The sequence below is a fragment of the Taurulus bubalis genome (genome assembly GCF_910589615.1).
Source record: "Taurulus bubalis genome assembly, chromosome: 12".
NCBI classification, from domain to species: domain Eukaryota; kingdom Metazoa; phylum Chordata; class Actinopteri; order Perciformes; family Cottidae; genus Taurulus; species Taurulus bubalis.
This window is the reverse complement of record NC_136600.1, coordinates 11,524,680-11,541,893: the sequence shown is the minus strand read 5'-3', so window position 1 is coordinate 11,541,893 and position 17,214 is coordinate 11,524,680. Positions and strand designations below refer to the sequence as shown.

Sequence of the window (17,214 nt, the reverse complement as noted above, 5' to 3'; positions counted from 1 at the left end):
ACCCTTTATTACATAGCCAGTGGTGTGGGCCATTTGTATGAGCAATGTGCACATATACATTATGCAGGGAGACAGTGTAAAAGAAGTAGCAGGTATTCCCCTTCTGGGATGTTAAAAAAGAAGAGGAGACATAATGCGCTTGTGGTTTTCGGGGACCTGGAGCCCTGCTGGTTCTCGTGCTCGACAGCTAAACAAAGCCTAATCGCGGCTGAAAAACAAGGTGAAAGCAAAAGCGGATTCAGAGGATCAGATCAAAGCCACCGCTTTAAAAAAAAAAAGAAGAAAGATGGACAGATTTTAGCGCTGGCAAAATGTGGCCACTGATTTAATGAAGTCAGCCCGTAAGGCATTAAAGAATAAATCTTTTTGTGAAGCCTGAATAATTCACCTTTAGAAAGACTTGAACGAGTGAGATTGTGTGCCGCTAACCAAATAGATTTTCTAAGCGTCTCTCCTGTTGGAAGCTAACAATCGCAGGATTGGCACCCGAGATGGAAACGGTGCTCTGGCCCCCGAGAGCCTGAACCCCCACTCCTCCTAACGTCTCTTGTTATTCATTTGATGTACGTGCACGTTACATGCGGGCACACACACATGCACACGGACACAACACCATGGTCCAGTCTTCCCGGCTGGCCTGAGTACTTTCTCATTACTCCCACACCATTTACACACTAATGCAGTTTGCAGGGGCCCAGGCACCAATATGAGACACTCCACATTTCATTACTGGGCCCTAATAGTAGGGGGATGAGAGGCTGCTGGAGAAAGGGAAGAAAGAGAAGGAGGGAGGGAGCGGAGGGATGACAGGCTCTTTTATTACCCCCCTCCTCCCTGAAAACCTATTTAGGACCTGCGCACGCTCAATTGAAGACATCTCTCAGACATCTACCCTCTCAAATACGGACATTGTAGCTGTTCACCCCATCCACCTTTTCACCTTTTTTCCTCTTCCTTCACTCCCTCTATCTCCTCCTTCCACCCCCCCCCAGTCTAACGCTTCTCCGTCTCATTCCTCAATCTTTGGCATGTAATTGGAAGGAAGCCTTTTGCGGAGAAACGCGAGGCACCGAGGCCCACCATCGGTTCCCCCGCCGGCGCGACAGGGATCACTCGGGTGACATCGACACAGGGTTTCTGTCTCGCTGCTCTAGAGGGAGCAGCCTGTCTCTGGTGATAATGCAGACAGAGGCTGAGTAGAGGAGGGAGAGAAAGGGGGAGAAGTGGATGAGAAGGAGTCGGTTGCTGGGGGCGTCGAGTCCGTCTGGGGAATGCACCGGTTGCGTGCACGAATAAACATTATCTCGCGCCTATTGACTGAGAGCTGAGCCGAGCAGCCGGCAGGCCGACTGAGAATAAGTTGTTTACACTTGCAAAAAAAACAAAAAAAACACTGTGCGTGCGCCCTCAGTAAAATTGCTCTCCATTCCCCCCGTGACTCACACACTCAAGGTCGCGGGGCGAGGCATGCAAATACAGTCGCACTAAAAAACGGGGAGTGACAGCATTGGGACTAAGAAACACAGAGGCAAATGGAAGAGGAGAGTTGGATAGCTGGAGTGACAGCAAAGTGACACATAGCAGCTGAAATCAGCACCCAAATGACGGATTGTGTGTGTGTGTGGGGGGTGTCACCAACCAGTGTGCGTAAACTGACACACACAGAGGGAAACTTAAAGTTTCTGTGGTGTGTGGGTGTATGAATGTGGACGTGAGGTCCTTGGCTGCACATATCAAATGAGTTTGGAAGCAGTTTGTTCCTAATATTCATGGACATGTTCGCCAACCTGCTGTTGTGCATGGATTTCTAGCACACAGTGTTTCTGAAACGAGGAAACGCCAGAGCGAGTGTACAGGAAGTTGTTCCAACGAAGTGCATCTTTGCATCCACTACTGAAGTGTCTGGCCTCAGAATTAGTTATGATTCCAGCTGGGGCTGCAGCTCACGATTTTTTTCATAACCATTCTCGATTAATCATTCAGTCCATAAAACATCATAAACCAACGAGAAAAGTGCACATCAAAATGTCCAAAAGCGTGAGGTTGCAGTCCAGAAGCAAGATGTAATCTACTATCACGTTAAGATACCGTTGATCACATTTAAGAGGCTAAAACCATCAAGCGTCTATCGGTTTGGATTGAAAATGGTCTTTGACGATTAATTGATCTTCAGAATGTACTTGATGAATTTGTTGTCGATCAGTTGTGGTTCCAAGTAGCTAAAACCTTTTTTAAATAAACCAGCACTTGAGATTGAACCTACTAATATTTCATCTGTGAGTCCTGATATTTTTCTGTATATGACCCATAATAAAAAAATAAGCAGGCCACCTCAGAGCACCAGGTAGTGTTATTAACAATTTATTTTTACAATTACTATCACAAACATAAAAAAAGAAAGATATATGGATTTACTGCCACAGTGGAAGTTGATCTGGTTTCCATTTTCCCTACCTGGCAAACACGTTTTTAAAGACACTAAAACACACTGCAAAGCAATATGGGGCCTTTGACAGACATCTGCCTGTGTCAAGATGCCGGTTGCCTGGAAGAGGCAGGTCTGTGTGCTCAGACTGCAGACTGAAGCCGAGGGGATTCTCTCTGTGTCCTTAAATGCCCTCAAACTCACCTGAGCCTCTGCAGTGTGAAAGCTACAGCGACATTAGGTTAGTCCTAGAATATACAGCTCCCCTTCTGAGTATGAGAAGCAAAGATAAGAATAGTGATAATACATGATTTTATAGAAATGTACTCCTTATCCTTCTTGCAAGTTAATCGGAGCAGACTGGGCTTCATTGGAAGGGGGGCCTGAAAGATGTTTCTGTCAGGTATATCCAAACAGAGAAAAATAAAGTGTTTTTGAACATTAAAGCGTGTTGACATAATCTAGCAGAAATCCCAAATACATGAACCTGAAAATGAGCATAATATTCATTGAGTAATCTAGTGGAATCCAATAAAGCATTCCCAATGTGTGCATCTTCGCGCTCACAAGTCTATGCGCCTTCACATATCGCCGTGTATATGCGTTCAAGTCCAGCTGCCCGTCGCAGAGCCGGAAACTGACCCTACCCAAGGTCACGTCTGCTGACATGATTTAAACATGCGTGCCCGACGCTTCCTCAGAGAGCTGAAGACAGGCATCTGACAGCTTATATATATTTCAAGCAGGATGAGTGGACATCCAAAAAGGGAAAATAACCAGGGTCACGCGAGCGTGTGTGTGTGTGTGTGTGTGTGTGTGTGTGTGTGTGGATTGGATGTGGCTCTTTCTTGCAGAGCCAAAAGGTTTAGCAGCTGGCAGGCTGATACCTGTATGTTACCAGGCAGACTTTAGCTGATAGAGAGAGGACAGAGGATTCCATACCGTGGAGTGTTTGCAAATGTATTATCGGTTTGTTTTAATACAGCAGAAACAGGGGTGGACAACACCATTAATAATCTGTAGTAATATTCATTAATTTTCTTTTTCCACTAAGTTACAGCTGATCTGAGAAATTAGCTTTTGGGGATTCATCCTCCATCCACTCTGAAAAGACATGCTCTGGCAATTACACACCTAAGTTCTTACACTTTTAACATGGTGAAACGTCAATATAACTATATTTTTGTGTCGAAATAATTTAGTTCGAGCGTCATTTTCCTCCACGAGGCACAGAGGACTGGCTTTTAGTGTAAAAAATAAACGACATTGTTAACATTTGTGGATCATCCCCAATGCTGTCGAAACCCTTGGTTGGACTAGTGCCTGCCGAGGTACAGTATATGGATTGCCACAGTGCTCAAGGGAATCCCAATAAATAAATGGCACCTCCTTTCTTCACAGCACTCTTTTAAGCAATACAATCGGGAACATGATCTACTTTTTTATTCCACCAGTTTGTGCGATAGTGGTGCTCGTGTTTAGACCAGCTCTCACTCGAAACTGGTCAAGTCAACAGCTTGGCCCTACGTGTCACACTATGACGCTCTACTCGACCGCACTTATGGCGTTAGCAAAGTAGGAAGTCTGGTTCTGTATGAAGAGCGATGAAGTCTGCGTAGGGAACAGGACAACCAGACCGACGTTTGTGCCCTATGTGAGACCAAAAGTTGATGTTGACGTACACTGCTAACTATGAGACGAATGTTCTTATTTTCTCCAGATCACGATCTTTTCCCCAACACACCCAAGTACTTTTGCTGCCTAAACCTAGACAAGTTGCTTCCTGTGAACACGTAAGTTTATTTTTGAAAAGACGGTAACAAGCAGAAATTGACCTGAACTGAACTGCTTTGTTTAAATTCCAGTCTTAAATGAACACTGAAAAACATCTACACATAAACTACAACCGCATAGAAAGCCACATATGCATCCTGCACACATGCACATACATTGCAACTTTTGTTGCAGTTTATCTTTTCCGGAATTTCTTTTTCCGGAATAATAATAAAAAAATAAATCCTTATTGTAATTTCATTTTCCCTGTGTCTCTCTCGCTCTCCCTCTTTTAGACCCTCCCCCCCAGTTTGTATGCATATTTAATGCGCGCCTTATGACCTGCGTTGAGCCGAAGGATCCGTAAATTCAATATTGCTATAATATCGTACCCTGTGGCTCGGGCGAGGTCTCCACGCTTTGCAAACAATCCTGCCACACCAGACAGCACTTGCACCGTCTGAGCGATCCACAAACAAATACACATGTGAACGCAAATAATGTCCCCCGAATGCTTTCTTATCCGCCGTCACCATGGAAACTCATCTTTAGAAGGAGCACAGGGACCAACACGGTGCCTTTTTTGTGTGTAAATGTGCATCCCTTTGGATCGTGCTGCAGCCGACTGTCGGAGACGATAGAAAGGCAGCACAGTTTTTTAGGATGAGACCAGAGACCGACTGCAGGAACATGTGCAGCGATGTACATGCTAAAACAAAAGGCAGAGGTCAACAACAACAAACTTTTTGCATTTTCAGAGTAATATATTTTCTCATTGTTAATGTTACTGTGAGGAATTGAACGTATTGCAGGGTCCGCTGGAGGGAAGCAAGGCACGGGACCCAGCTGCAGTAAAATGAGAGGTTTTCAAAAGGGACTCTCATACTCAGAAACCTTATGCAGGGACCGTTGAATCTACACAACACTAAAGTTACCTTTAACTTGTATCAGTTTCATGGGATTTGTAACTCTACAAATGTGTTTTAGGTATAAAAAGTCTTCAAAATAGTGAATAAATCCTCTGAACTGTGCTTATTCTACTAATTAAGCAGGGTGAAAGCATAACGATCAGTGAGATGGAATTATATAGAAGCAGCAAACAATTTAGGAGAATAAACCGCTTTATATAGGATCACACACTATATGCTGATATCTATTAATATTGGATAATGTCTTTTCAGTCACCTTGCATTCCCTCTTCACACCCTCCATGATTAAAGTATGCAGCCCTTAAGTGCTTTCAAGTCGACTATAAGTCATGTTACTCTTTAGAATTCAGGCATCAGATGCTCAAAGTTGCATGGATACTTTATTTTAATCAATGACTGAACGATGGGCTTTCCTTCACAACAACGCATTCATGAACAATTGTTAATGTGGTTTATTTTGAATGGTTACTGTTGACTCACAGTGTTGGCTTTGAAATATATCTTTATTGTATTAGGGTGGATGAGTCATGGGTGATGGGAAATCTGTTGCACTTCCAAAATAGCCAAATTTAACTTTACAATCCATCTCAGATTACAGCATTACAACTGCTTAAAACTTTACAATCTAAAACGGGAGTCTCTGGTTCCAACGAGGACCAGCATTTTTCTGATCTCTCCCATTCTTCAGGCTATTTTATTTTGAGCACTTTGTCCTGCCCACGGCTCTTCAGAATAAAACGTAGACGTACATCCCTCAACAGGAATAAGAATCTCCAGCCATGCTTGAAGCTCTCTGAGGCCGTTTGAACTAAACACTAACACGAGCTTGCTAACATGCTCACAATGACAAAGCTAACATGCTGATGTTGAGCATGTTGGCTATTTTTTCCCCCCTATTTTATTCAACTAGAGTTTAACTGCAGCTGTTGGGAATGTATTGAGTTTTGCAGATAGTTTCGACTTAATGGCACAAGATAAAAGGGGCGGGACAACCACTGATATTACAATTCCTCTGGAGGGCAACAGGAATATCTGTACTGCATTTCATGGCTCTCTGTCGAATAGATGTGGAGGCATTTCACTCAAAAACCACAAATGTCAACCTCACGGTGGTGCAAGAGAAAATGTCAGGGGTCATCAGGAGTCACCTTCTTGGCACCAATTATATCTCCACCACATTCAATGGACAATCTGGCCAGCAGTTTGTTGTTGAGATATTTCAGTTTGGACCAAAGTAGTTAACTGACCTACCAACCATCAAACCATTGCCATCCATAATATAAAGCAGGCAGGCTCAGCAACACATCTTTCTCTTGGAGAAATAGTGGAAAATCAATATTAGTCCAACAGGATAAAAGCAAAAAAAAAGGCCCCAGGAAGGTCAGTCTTTAAAAAAAAAACACACACACACAATTGCGCTCATTAGACTGCACGTGTTTCTGTCGCTACATGAAAGCACGAAGCGCGGTGGTTTGCTCTTTATCTCAAAACAATGCCGTCACTGTGATCACCCGACTGTGGGCGTCTCTCGCTGTCAGTCCACGTCCTTTAGAGTGCCTGCTTTGCTGTCACACTTGTCCTTGATGTTCACGAGATTGAGATGCCCTCCTGCATCGCGTCGAGCGTCTCATCGCAAATTCAGAAAGTAGTCTCAAAGAAGAGTTGCTAAATATGGAAACAGGAAAGGATACGGATTCAAAAGCCGAGCCGCACGGATGTTTTATGTAATTAGCTGCGAACAACAAACGGGGTGCTGCCGCTTTGATGTCACACTGCCAGCTCCTCTCAAGAGACCAACATCCACAAAGTACAGCGTTCACCTATGTAAAGTTGTCTGTTTTCTAAAGTGGCTGAGCCCAAGCTGTCGGCTGAGTTCACGAAGGCAGACTGTTTCAAAATGCAGCCGATCTGCTTTCAATCCCACCCAGTAAATCCACTGTTCAAGAGACGCATATCTTAGCGACGCATGAAAAATGCAAAATATGTTAGAGGACCCTAATAAGCAGAAGAAAAAAAATGGAATCATAATAACACACTTCATTACTCCATTCTCACGACATGAAATATGCAGGGAGGCACTAATTTGTTATCAGGTTAATTATCTATGTTTCAGAGTTGCTGAGGCGTTCACTTTCCCAGATTAATGAATTTATGACTCTTATTTACTCTGGCTGGCTGATTTCTCTAGTGTCACAGTGAACTGCAGAGCCGCTGGGGTCTGATGGAAGAGGAAAACCCAAACAGGAAATAGTTTAAAAGAGGATACTAGACATGAACTCAAGCTTTTAAAGTGTCTTCCACTGGTGAAAACAGACTCCATCCTTCCACAATTTGGAAGACACCATCGTGGTGTGTCAGCTTCCCTTAAAACCTCGAGCATACAGTCACCAGATGTCCCGGTTTGCCCGGGATTGTTCCAGTTTCAAGCAACATGCCCCGAGTTCAGCGAAATATCTGTAAAATACTCAAATGTCCCAGTTTATAAAAGTCACTGCCAGTTTTCCCCAATAATAATATTATAACCCTTGTTTTCAGCACCTGCATAGTTGTTTCATGTCCCGTCCCTCTTGTTTACATACATGTGTCGATCTTTCAAGGCGTCGTGGTCAAGGCTGTTGCGATGACACTTGTCGTCAGTGCACTAATGGTTAGCTGTCATGCCGAAGAGGAAGTTTTCTAAAGAGCTCCATGAAGCTTGGTCCTTCCTTCGTAAAGTACCCGTTAACAAAAATGCTGCATTCTGGACACACTCCAAGAGTACATTTGCAAATGCAGATATGAAAGATAATATTAGGACGGACAGATAACAATATACAACAGCTGGAAAAGAATGTGTCGCAGCCGGCCCTTTAGCCGGCAGCCTGTTCACTGACAAATACTTTAATTATTAGTTTTAAAAGGTATCTGACAATCGATAATTCAATTACACCTATGCAATTCTGTGTTTTGTGTTTACTAGTTAAATTATACCCTTTTAAAATAAACTTTAAATTATATAACCACAGTGGGTTTGCCGGGACTTGAAAAAATGGTCCCCCATCCTGATGAAAATGCCATTGGTGTGAGCATAAGCGATTGTGTGAGTTGAAAATACGATCAACCTACTCTGGCAATTTGCTTACATTTTGTCTGAAACACACCAAGCAACAGCAGAGTGCAATAGCTACATTTCCTGCTGCCTGACGGTATCTTTGTGTGTCTCAAGCGGGAAGAATCCTTTCTAACATGGGCCAACATGTCACAGGAGACAAAAGTTAAACTAACCCTACCATTTCATTTGGCTGCAGAATCAAACGTCTGCAGCTCGCTGAGCTTGGAGCTTCCGCCGCAGCTTTTGGAAAGTTTTTTTAAATTGTAATTGTCAGAGCTTTGAGAGAACGTGGAGAGGAACAATTCAGGAGAATGTACGAAGCCAAGTCCAAAGTTTAAGGCTTATTGAATATTTTAGCTTGTGACTAATAAAATGTGGTTATGTTCTCCATGAGACTTTTCATCCCACATCCTTTGCTGGTAACAATCAGTGTATGGCTTACCGTTCCCATTGCCCAGGTGGAAGTATCCGTCGACCAGTGAGGCTCCATTGTTGAAGTGCTGAGTCATGTGATCCAGCCAGTTGGCCTCCACGCCTTTGACCCCCTCATCACAGTTTTGAACCCGCAGCGGCACCTTGACAGTGTAGTACTTCATCTGGCCCTCTCGCACCGGCGGGTGGTTGTACAAAGCCAGCAGTTCCGCGCCTGTTGAGAACAAAAAGAAAAAACGGCAATGGTTTAACTCCATATGGGCTGTGACAATACAGATGTAGCCTCTGTGGAAGTCCCACGTTTTACTGCATGATTATTGAACTACCGCTGTACATTGGTCACAATCCAAAGTGCAATTTGGCACCGTCTGCAGGAGCACTTTTCCTCTTCAGCTGCCAGAGGTTTTAAGAAATGGCCCAATAAACGGTTGGCGGAGAGACAGCAGTGCTTTGCTTTGAAATATACAACTTCTGTGGCAATGCAAACAACTACTTTCAGTATTTTATCATAAACTACTTCTTTAAAATCTTAAAAGACTTCTTTATTTGGGTGAACTTACTTTCCCGTGACTTTACATCGCTAACCACACAACCGCAATGTGGCAATAACCAATTGGAAGGACATTTATTTCCTATGAGATAAGGAAACTCGGCCAACGTGGGGACAGTCAAAAAGCTTCTTGGCCAAGAAAAAGTTGGCCACTGTGTTCCTGGTAGTCAACAGCCATTAACAATTTGTGTGCTTTCTTGTTTTCCAACCAGTTAGATTTTTGTTAAAAATGTGTCACTGCAGGAGACCCCTTGATTGACACATGAGACAGTCTGGAAGCATTAATTGCAACATTATGAGGGAGGGGTCTTTCAAATCATATGACAATGATTTGTCAATTGCAATTATCACTAAAATGTATTTTTAAAAGCGTACTAATGGCCAGCAGTTTGCGTTATTTAAACTGCAAAACATCTATTCACAAATATGAATAGTGAGCGTTGGAAACAATTATCCGCCCTAAATTACACAGCCGGCCACGTCTGTTTGTGGACCTGATTGGACCCCCTTTGAAATGTTTTTATCCAGTGCTTGTTATGAGAACCGGGATTGATGAAGGTCTCTCCTCTTCTTGGATACTAGGACAACAATGAGATATCGGGGGGAGACGGGAAATACCTGGTGTGGCCGCCAGGTATTTTGCACACTGAAAAAAAGGCCGCCTCGACACTGAAATTAGTCCACTTAATCCACTTTAAGCAAAAATACCCCAAAAGTAGCTGAGACCATCCTAACAAATTTGACCTTGATTTGTGGTTTTATTGGGATTTTATCATGTGATGTTTTCATTTGCTACCTTTTGTCTCGAAATGTCAAGATCTCCAATCTTGACTTTTCTTGTATCTTATTATTATCAACACATTATCACGTCACGCTTCAACGTAACTGCAGTTAGCAAAGTCTGAACATTAGGTAACACAATGCGGTAAAATAAGTCAACATGGACACGGTTTATAACAGTGGCCTCCTGAGTGAAAGTTCTTTGTTTGCGTGACACCTGCCTCCTTCAGATTTATTCTCTATTTAAACTACATCTGTTGCTCTGAAGTCTAATAATGATGTGGATGGGTTAGCAATGGAGTTAGTTGTCAGCCCGGAGCGTCTCATACAGATGTCACTGGGTGCCTCAAAGCCTTGGAATCAAACACGGAGGGGTGCTGATGAAGTTGCGGTATTTGACCCCTTTGAAAAGAGACCTCGTTGTGATCATACAATACATATGTGAAACTTGTGTTCTTTAATTATAGGACTTCTTGCATTTGAAGGTATTTAAATTGCATTCTGAAGCAGTTTTATGGCAATTTCTGGAGTTTTTGTAAACCCATGTGGGCAGGCCAAATTTGTATGCAAGATACTATAATACAAAGCTCAATATCATGAGCAAAACTCCACCTGACAGGTGCAAAATAGACGAAAAATGAAAAAGTAATACAAGATTAGATTTGTGTTGCCACAAGCTGGACTCACAAATACAGTGAAAATCTTTTTCAAGGTTGCTGCCTCCTTTTTTCACTTGCTTATTTTTCAACAACAAACGTGAAGTGAATCAAAAGCAATTTGATCACATTTATGCTACAAGTTCTTCTCATTTTCTTTTTAATGCTTTCCAGAAGTGATGTTACCCTGCTGACGCAGAACTTGAAAGGCACCATTCCATTGTAACTGAGTTAATTCGTAGTATAACCTTGAATAATGCATTAAAAGCACTCCAGCTAGCTGTTGTTTACATCAAGCAGAAATATACATAATGCAGGACGGGGGAAACGGGCTTGGTAATATGCCCACAATACGTATGTCGCTGCTCCTCGCTCGTACTGTATCATACTACATCAAAGTGGAAAGAGTTTTATTTGTTATGATGTGAGGGAGTGAAATATTGGCTCTTTGAAAAAAACACAAAACGTGAGAGGAGAGTGGGGTTTCAATCTGGCAATTCAAACTGAGTCCAGTCACATTTTCCCCCTTTTCTTTTGAATGCAAATGTCCGACTGTCAATCCACAAGTGAACCAGATGGATGAGCAGAATGTGAGGAACTGCCACCCACCCGTCCACCCACACACTGTGACGTGTGTGTGTGTGTGTGTGTGTGTGTGTGTGTGTGTGTGTGTGTGTGTGTGTGTCGGTGGCAAGGGGAGTCATGGCTCAGTCGCTTTGGTTCTTCCGTCCATCCATCCGTCCGGCAGACACCCAGGAAGTATGAATCATTTATAACCATTTCTTGTCTGGCTCGTCTGACTGATGTGACAGCTGGCCACCAAATTCCCTAAATCTTGTCATTTGCCACTCTTGAGAAAAGTTGAATCACAGCAGAGTATCCGCCCGTTCTCTCCTCGTCCCTCCCCTATGTTACTTCCATGTTCCAACGAGGACAATATGGCAAACCAAGTCTTGGACGACATACAACAACGAAATGACTTCCCATTCAACGAGCCTCCGACCTGCCAAAACGGCACTTTGTGAATGATTTTTGTAGCGATCTGCATCACATAAACTGGTTTACGGTCCTGAGTTGATGCATCGCTACAGTTTTGTCCCATGAATCCTTTCTGTGTGTCGGTGAGCTTTGGGCAAGTCATGAAGATGAGTGCTTTTTGAAAAATTGGGTCATGCTTTGGGTCACGGCTCTTATTTTCTGTAATTGTGGTGTAATTAGACACATGGCAACATCAAGCCACATTAGAAACAGATGACTCCTTCGCTAGTGATCATTTACAACAACTTGACACAAAATAACAGCCACTAGCAAGAAACATGGTGCCTGGCCTCCTTCGCTCACAATATTGGATGTTTTCTGTATCATGGCTGAGAGTTTTCCATGCATTATATTCCGTTACTGTCTAATAACGCTGTGATTATGGCAAGTAGCTAATCTTTTAAATGTGATGTGCTCAGGAAATAGCACAAACATCTTTTTAGCTGAGCTGTGTTCAAAACTTCAGCAGGGCAAAACAGAGCGGGGGGTAGTACCATAAGATATGGGAACTATTTTATATTTATATGTAGGCATCAACAAAGAAATCTATCCTGCTGATATCCATCACTGTGGACTGCAGGATAATAATAATTAGATTTGGAGACCTGCAGACCTAGAAATCTGACTCTCGATGATCTCTGTGATGGAAGAGTTGCATCGATGCAATGAATCATATTGGGAAAAGAAACAGATTTTGCTATTTTTCAGCTGCAAATTTAAATATAAAGGTGCAGAGCTTCACAAGTTAAATCTGCAATGTGTTAAATGTCTGCAAGTACTAGAAATGGCTTTTGTGGCATTCATTTATTCAACAAAATCGTGGCTGAGAATTCCATGAAATTGTATTAAAAGGCTTTTAGATTGATTTTCTCCCTCTGTGATTTAACCAGCCAGGACTCAAACCCGTGACCCAGCAGTTACATATTAACTATGACGGGCTTTAGCCACAACAACAACATCCTATAATTCCTGTGAGGAGAGCAGATACTTTATTGTGAGGAAGAACACGAGGTTACGGTTCTTTGATCTTTACTAAACTCCATTAGTGACCAACATAAATCTCTAAAACGAGTCTGTTGCCAAGCTCGCCGCTCCCCTTTCTCCCTGTTCTACCGTGGCCTTTAAATGACACGAGCAAACATTACCGTGTTATGTGTACATACGAGTGTATAAATAATAGAAACGGTGGTGCAGCCTCGTTTGCTTTTTTGGCCGTGTAACAAGAACAAGATTTGAAAGCCAGACGCTGTCCCGATCAATAACTTTATTGCTTTTTCTGAGAATTATTATGTTCATTTTTGTGCTATAGGGCAGTAAAATCTTACCTAATGCCCAAATGATTTGATATTTATAGCTATACTTGCGCACCACATACACACACACCAAAGAATATGACTCAAAGAGTCCTTTGTACCTAATCGAGCGAATTAATTACATCAACAGATGACCGCTGAGCCTTTCGGGATAAAGTCTGTGCAGCCAACCTGACTCTGGCAGTCCGTCTCACAAGAAAAGAAGAGTGCATGATTTGCATTGGGACGTTGAAAGCCTGTCGTTCAAAAGCTTATCTGACGGCGGCCCCGCTGTCCAAATGACGAGGTTGGACCGCAGTAACTCTGCAAGTGATCTCCGCTGTGTGTCTTTGCTGCCTGACATGTTGTCATTCCAACATCTGAGAAGCTGGACACTGATCCCCTCAGAGCAGAGATAACGCTGATCTCGGGGGTAAAAGCAAGCAGCTGAAAAGACTTGCTGAGCACGTTGACTAAGATGATTTTAGACTGATATTCCTCAGGATTACACACTCATGATAAAGCTCTTAATTTGTTTTCATTTTACGCTGTGTTTGAAGCTTGTTATATGTGTGTGTGCAGCTGATAAACTAATAGCATGCCAAGAAACTCAATCAATGCAACAGAGGAACAGGAATCTCAATTAAACACAGTTTTTTTTGGAGGAGGGTGGGGGGTTTCTCACTTCAGTAGCGTGATTTCCTGCAGAACTTTTTATCCCAACTCTTCCTACAAAATACATTTAAATATACTGCTGATTTGCAATGCAGCTTATGTTTTTTGGAGTCTATGGAAGATGACCTTATTGTAATGCGCAGAAGTCTGGAAAAGAGATCAAATATGGTAAATTGAAATGTTCCCTCAGTATGTTTGTAAAAAATAACAAATAAACAACCCAGGTGGCATTTAATTCCCTACAAAATGTTTTCACTCATGCAAATTAGCCGCATCTGAAAGCAGACGCAGGGTTGTCTTATCCAGACATAATTGTACAGCTGTCTCTACCATGTTATGCTTTCCGTGTGTCTTTACACCAGAATCCCTTTCCTTCAAACCTTCCAAGCGTTTCATTCCTAAAACGTACGGGCTCAGTTTCTATCCAGAGCTCCAGTCTCGGGGAAGGCGATCGTCTTTTAAGCCACAGACTTTCGCCAACACTTCGGCGTTCACCTCGAGATCTGAGGATTAGCGAGGGACAAGCCAGCGGTAGCCGAGACTCTTGGGCCTCCTCGGCAGACTGGGCATTAGTAGAAAGAGGGACATGGGAGCTTGGCAGGCTCCCCGTGCCACCCCGGCTGGCAGCGACAGCAGAGCTGCTGGCGTTGTCGCAGGGATTCAGGGTGGGGGGGATGGAGAGAGAGCTGTGAAGCTGAGGGAGGTAGAGGACGAGGCAGTGGGGGATTATCTCACAGCAAAATGCACTATAGGGAGGCCCAGATGGACCAGTGGGCTGTGGTCTGCTGCGATGCCAATTTTGTTTTACCGCACACATACGCACATGAAGACACACGCAGGAAGCTCAAAGCATGTGCATTCATTATACGACACCCGGTATCAGGTGCTTTGAACCTTTAATCGGTTTTACATACAAATATACAGTATTTACACAAACACACAGGCGTTAACACTCCCGCTGGGATGTGTGTCCAAAGCACAGTTTGCACATTGCGCCGACTCAAATCAAAAATAGGTTCGGCGAGAGGAGGAGAGGCTGTAGGAGGGAGGAAGAGGGGGGGACTAGAGAGGGGGGCAGTGGTGGGAGTCTCCATCTGTCAACACGAAATTCTCAAATAAAGCCCAAACTATAAATGTCTGTGTTAATTTCAACAGCGTTCCCACAGAAAAAAAAGGGGGGCTGCCGTGAATAACTCGGCTACGCAGCCCTCACTTTCTGGGAAGACGGAAAAGCGGGCCGTGAAATGTGCGTTTTCCCGGGAAGAAAACTAAAAAACCCAGACGAAGCTCCTGCTGGTGAATTTCATAGACTTGGCTTCATCAGCTGAGCGTGAGTGTGAATTTGTATGCGCCACACGCCATAAGACGATTCCCTTTGTGTAACGGAGAGAGAGGATTATATCCCAAGGCAGCACATTGTTGTGTAACATTGAGGCAACACCAAGAAATGACACCTCCGCGGTTGCCAAGTGTTTCAAGAGGGATCTGGGGCGCCACGCTGTTCTTTAGTCAAACAGCCAAAAGGTACGGCTTCAAACAAGACCGAAACACCAAATTTGCAAAGTTGTCGAGACCGATATTGGCCGAAGATTTGAAGCTACCAATTTGAATATCTGTGAATGTGCTACAAAGTAGCTCCAGTTTATAGTTGCTCACCTCCAGTGTGCAGGATTTAACCCCCACCTGCTTCAGCTGCTCTGGGACCAGCAGAGGAAGGAGCTCGCAGGTGTGAATGTGTAGAAACATGCAGCTTAAAAAGTTACACTGGAATGCATGCAGTTAAGTTAAGACAACATTCAGCTGATGTCCAAACAGAAACACTGAGCCTTTCAGTTTTGACCTTTTTAATTATCTTCATTGCCATCCCTTAACAGTTCTGTCTGTGTGCATTGGGATGGCTGTGTGGCAGGTCTTGCGCCATTTAAAGCTTTGTTTGTACAATTTTGACACTTACTTATAGAGGCCTCCCGCTGGGCCAATGAGTTATTATAATAACTTATTGTAATTTGTAACGAGATAACATATTTACTCACCACTCATCCCCAGTGATATTTAGCCATACAAAGGTCTTGAGGTCTTATACGCCCACATTTTTAAATATCAGCCTCCACCCCAGAGCATTGGCGCTGATCCAAATTTAGTTTGTGGCGCTCACTGCAAAAACAGCACTTCAGGTGCGACATGTCTGCACTTGTGCGACAACTTGCAGGTCAACGTGTCCTCAGACAACGGTTCGTATGATATCCGAGGCAAAGCTCCGCCTCATTTGTTGTGCATTTTCCTACAAAAGCCAGCAACATGCGTCCATTTCGGCTCGTTACACGCGTACAGCCTTTTTTTAATAAACTTCTGCCTTCACAGGAAACGTCACAGGACGCAATTTACCTGACAAATAAATCAACGATGGCTCTTCGTTTCACACGTGGCCTCCTGGCTTGCTGAACCCACCGGCATGTGTGAGCTTTTGCGGCCTTTAAACAGCCTCGTTCATGATTACGTGGATAACATCCGAAATGATTCTTTGGAATATCCACAAATTGAGACTCATCATTTGTCGTAGGTGTAGCTACGAATGCTGGACGAGACCAACCTGTGCAGGTATATTCATGCCTGCCTCTTGATATTTTTATAAAGTTGCTCTTGATATTTTTAAGTGTAACTGCATTACCAAACATTTGTCAACACGTCATTCACTTCCTGTTGCGATAACTTTGTCTTCTCTTCCCGCAGATTAATAGCACGGTAGAACTATTATAGTCCTAATTTTCACGTTTTTTTTGCTTCACACATCCTGTTTAGTTTGAGTTTATGATGGTAACCATAGCGACCACTCACCGTCGCCCCTCCGCAGGCGGTATCTCGGCCTCTCATTTGCGTCTTTGTTGTTGTTGTGACACGGCGACTCCTCCTCCGTCACCTCCTCCGTCAGCTCCTCACTGTGCTCCAGATCTCCCTCCGGTGTTGGAGACGCCACGGGCGAGACTCCGGCCTGACTGCCCTCCACTGAATGGTTCCCAGTGTTCCCACTGTGACTCTTCTCCCCACTCGGTGCTCCTCCCCCGGCCTCGCAGGAAGCCTCCTCGTTCCCGTCTTTGTCCACTGCGTCCGCTTGAGCTCTTGGTGCTGCATGGTTTTTGGGGCTCGAGGGGTTCGAGGGGCTGCAGCTGCCCAGAGAACCGAGCACAGAGCTGGGGCTAGAGTGCAGGGAGAGGGAGGGGGTGTCTGGTTGTCGGATCCTGGTGCACGGGGCCCCGTAGGGCTCCTGGACAAATCCCACGAACATCACGCCCTGGTCAGCAGCATCCTGGATCTGCTGTTTGGAGGAGAAAAACAAAAAAAAGTTAGAATGATAAAGATAAATGCTACAAATATAAGTGATGTCAATGTTGCTACTTTGCATTCACTGACTTTGACTTTAGTCAAAACAATTAGTCGGCTGACAGACTATTTTGATGATTGATGAAATTGATGAAATGTTTATCAAATATGAATCAATTATGATAGTATTTTGATTAGCTTTGTTTTGGACTGTTGCTACAACATACAGAGTAAACAATGAATCGATGAATAATC

At 43.6% G+C, this 17,214-nt stretch overlaps 1 protein-coding gene across 1 annotated transcript in view; it reads right to left on the bottom strand.

Annotated features, from left to right (window-relative positions):
• rftn1b (raftlin, lipid raft linker 1b) overlaps window positions 1-17,214 on the bottom strand; it is a gene marked incomplete at both ends in the record, with an annotated part of 81,644 nt that overhangs the window by 19,085 nt on the left and 45,345 nt on the right. Inside the window, 2 exons of the mRNA XM_079228007.1 lie at window positions 8,661-8,864; window positions 16,477-16,954. Of these exons, the coding sequence (XP_079084133.1) occupies window positions 8,661-8,864; window positions 16,477-16,954 (682 nt within the window). The remainder of the gene's footprint in view (window positions 1-8,660; window positions 8,865-16,476; window positions 16,955-17,214) is intronic.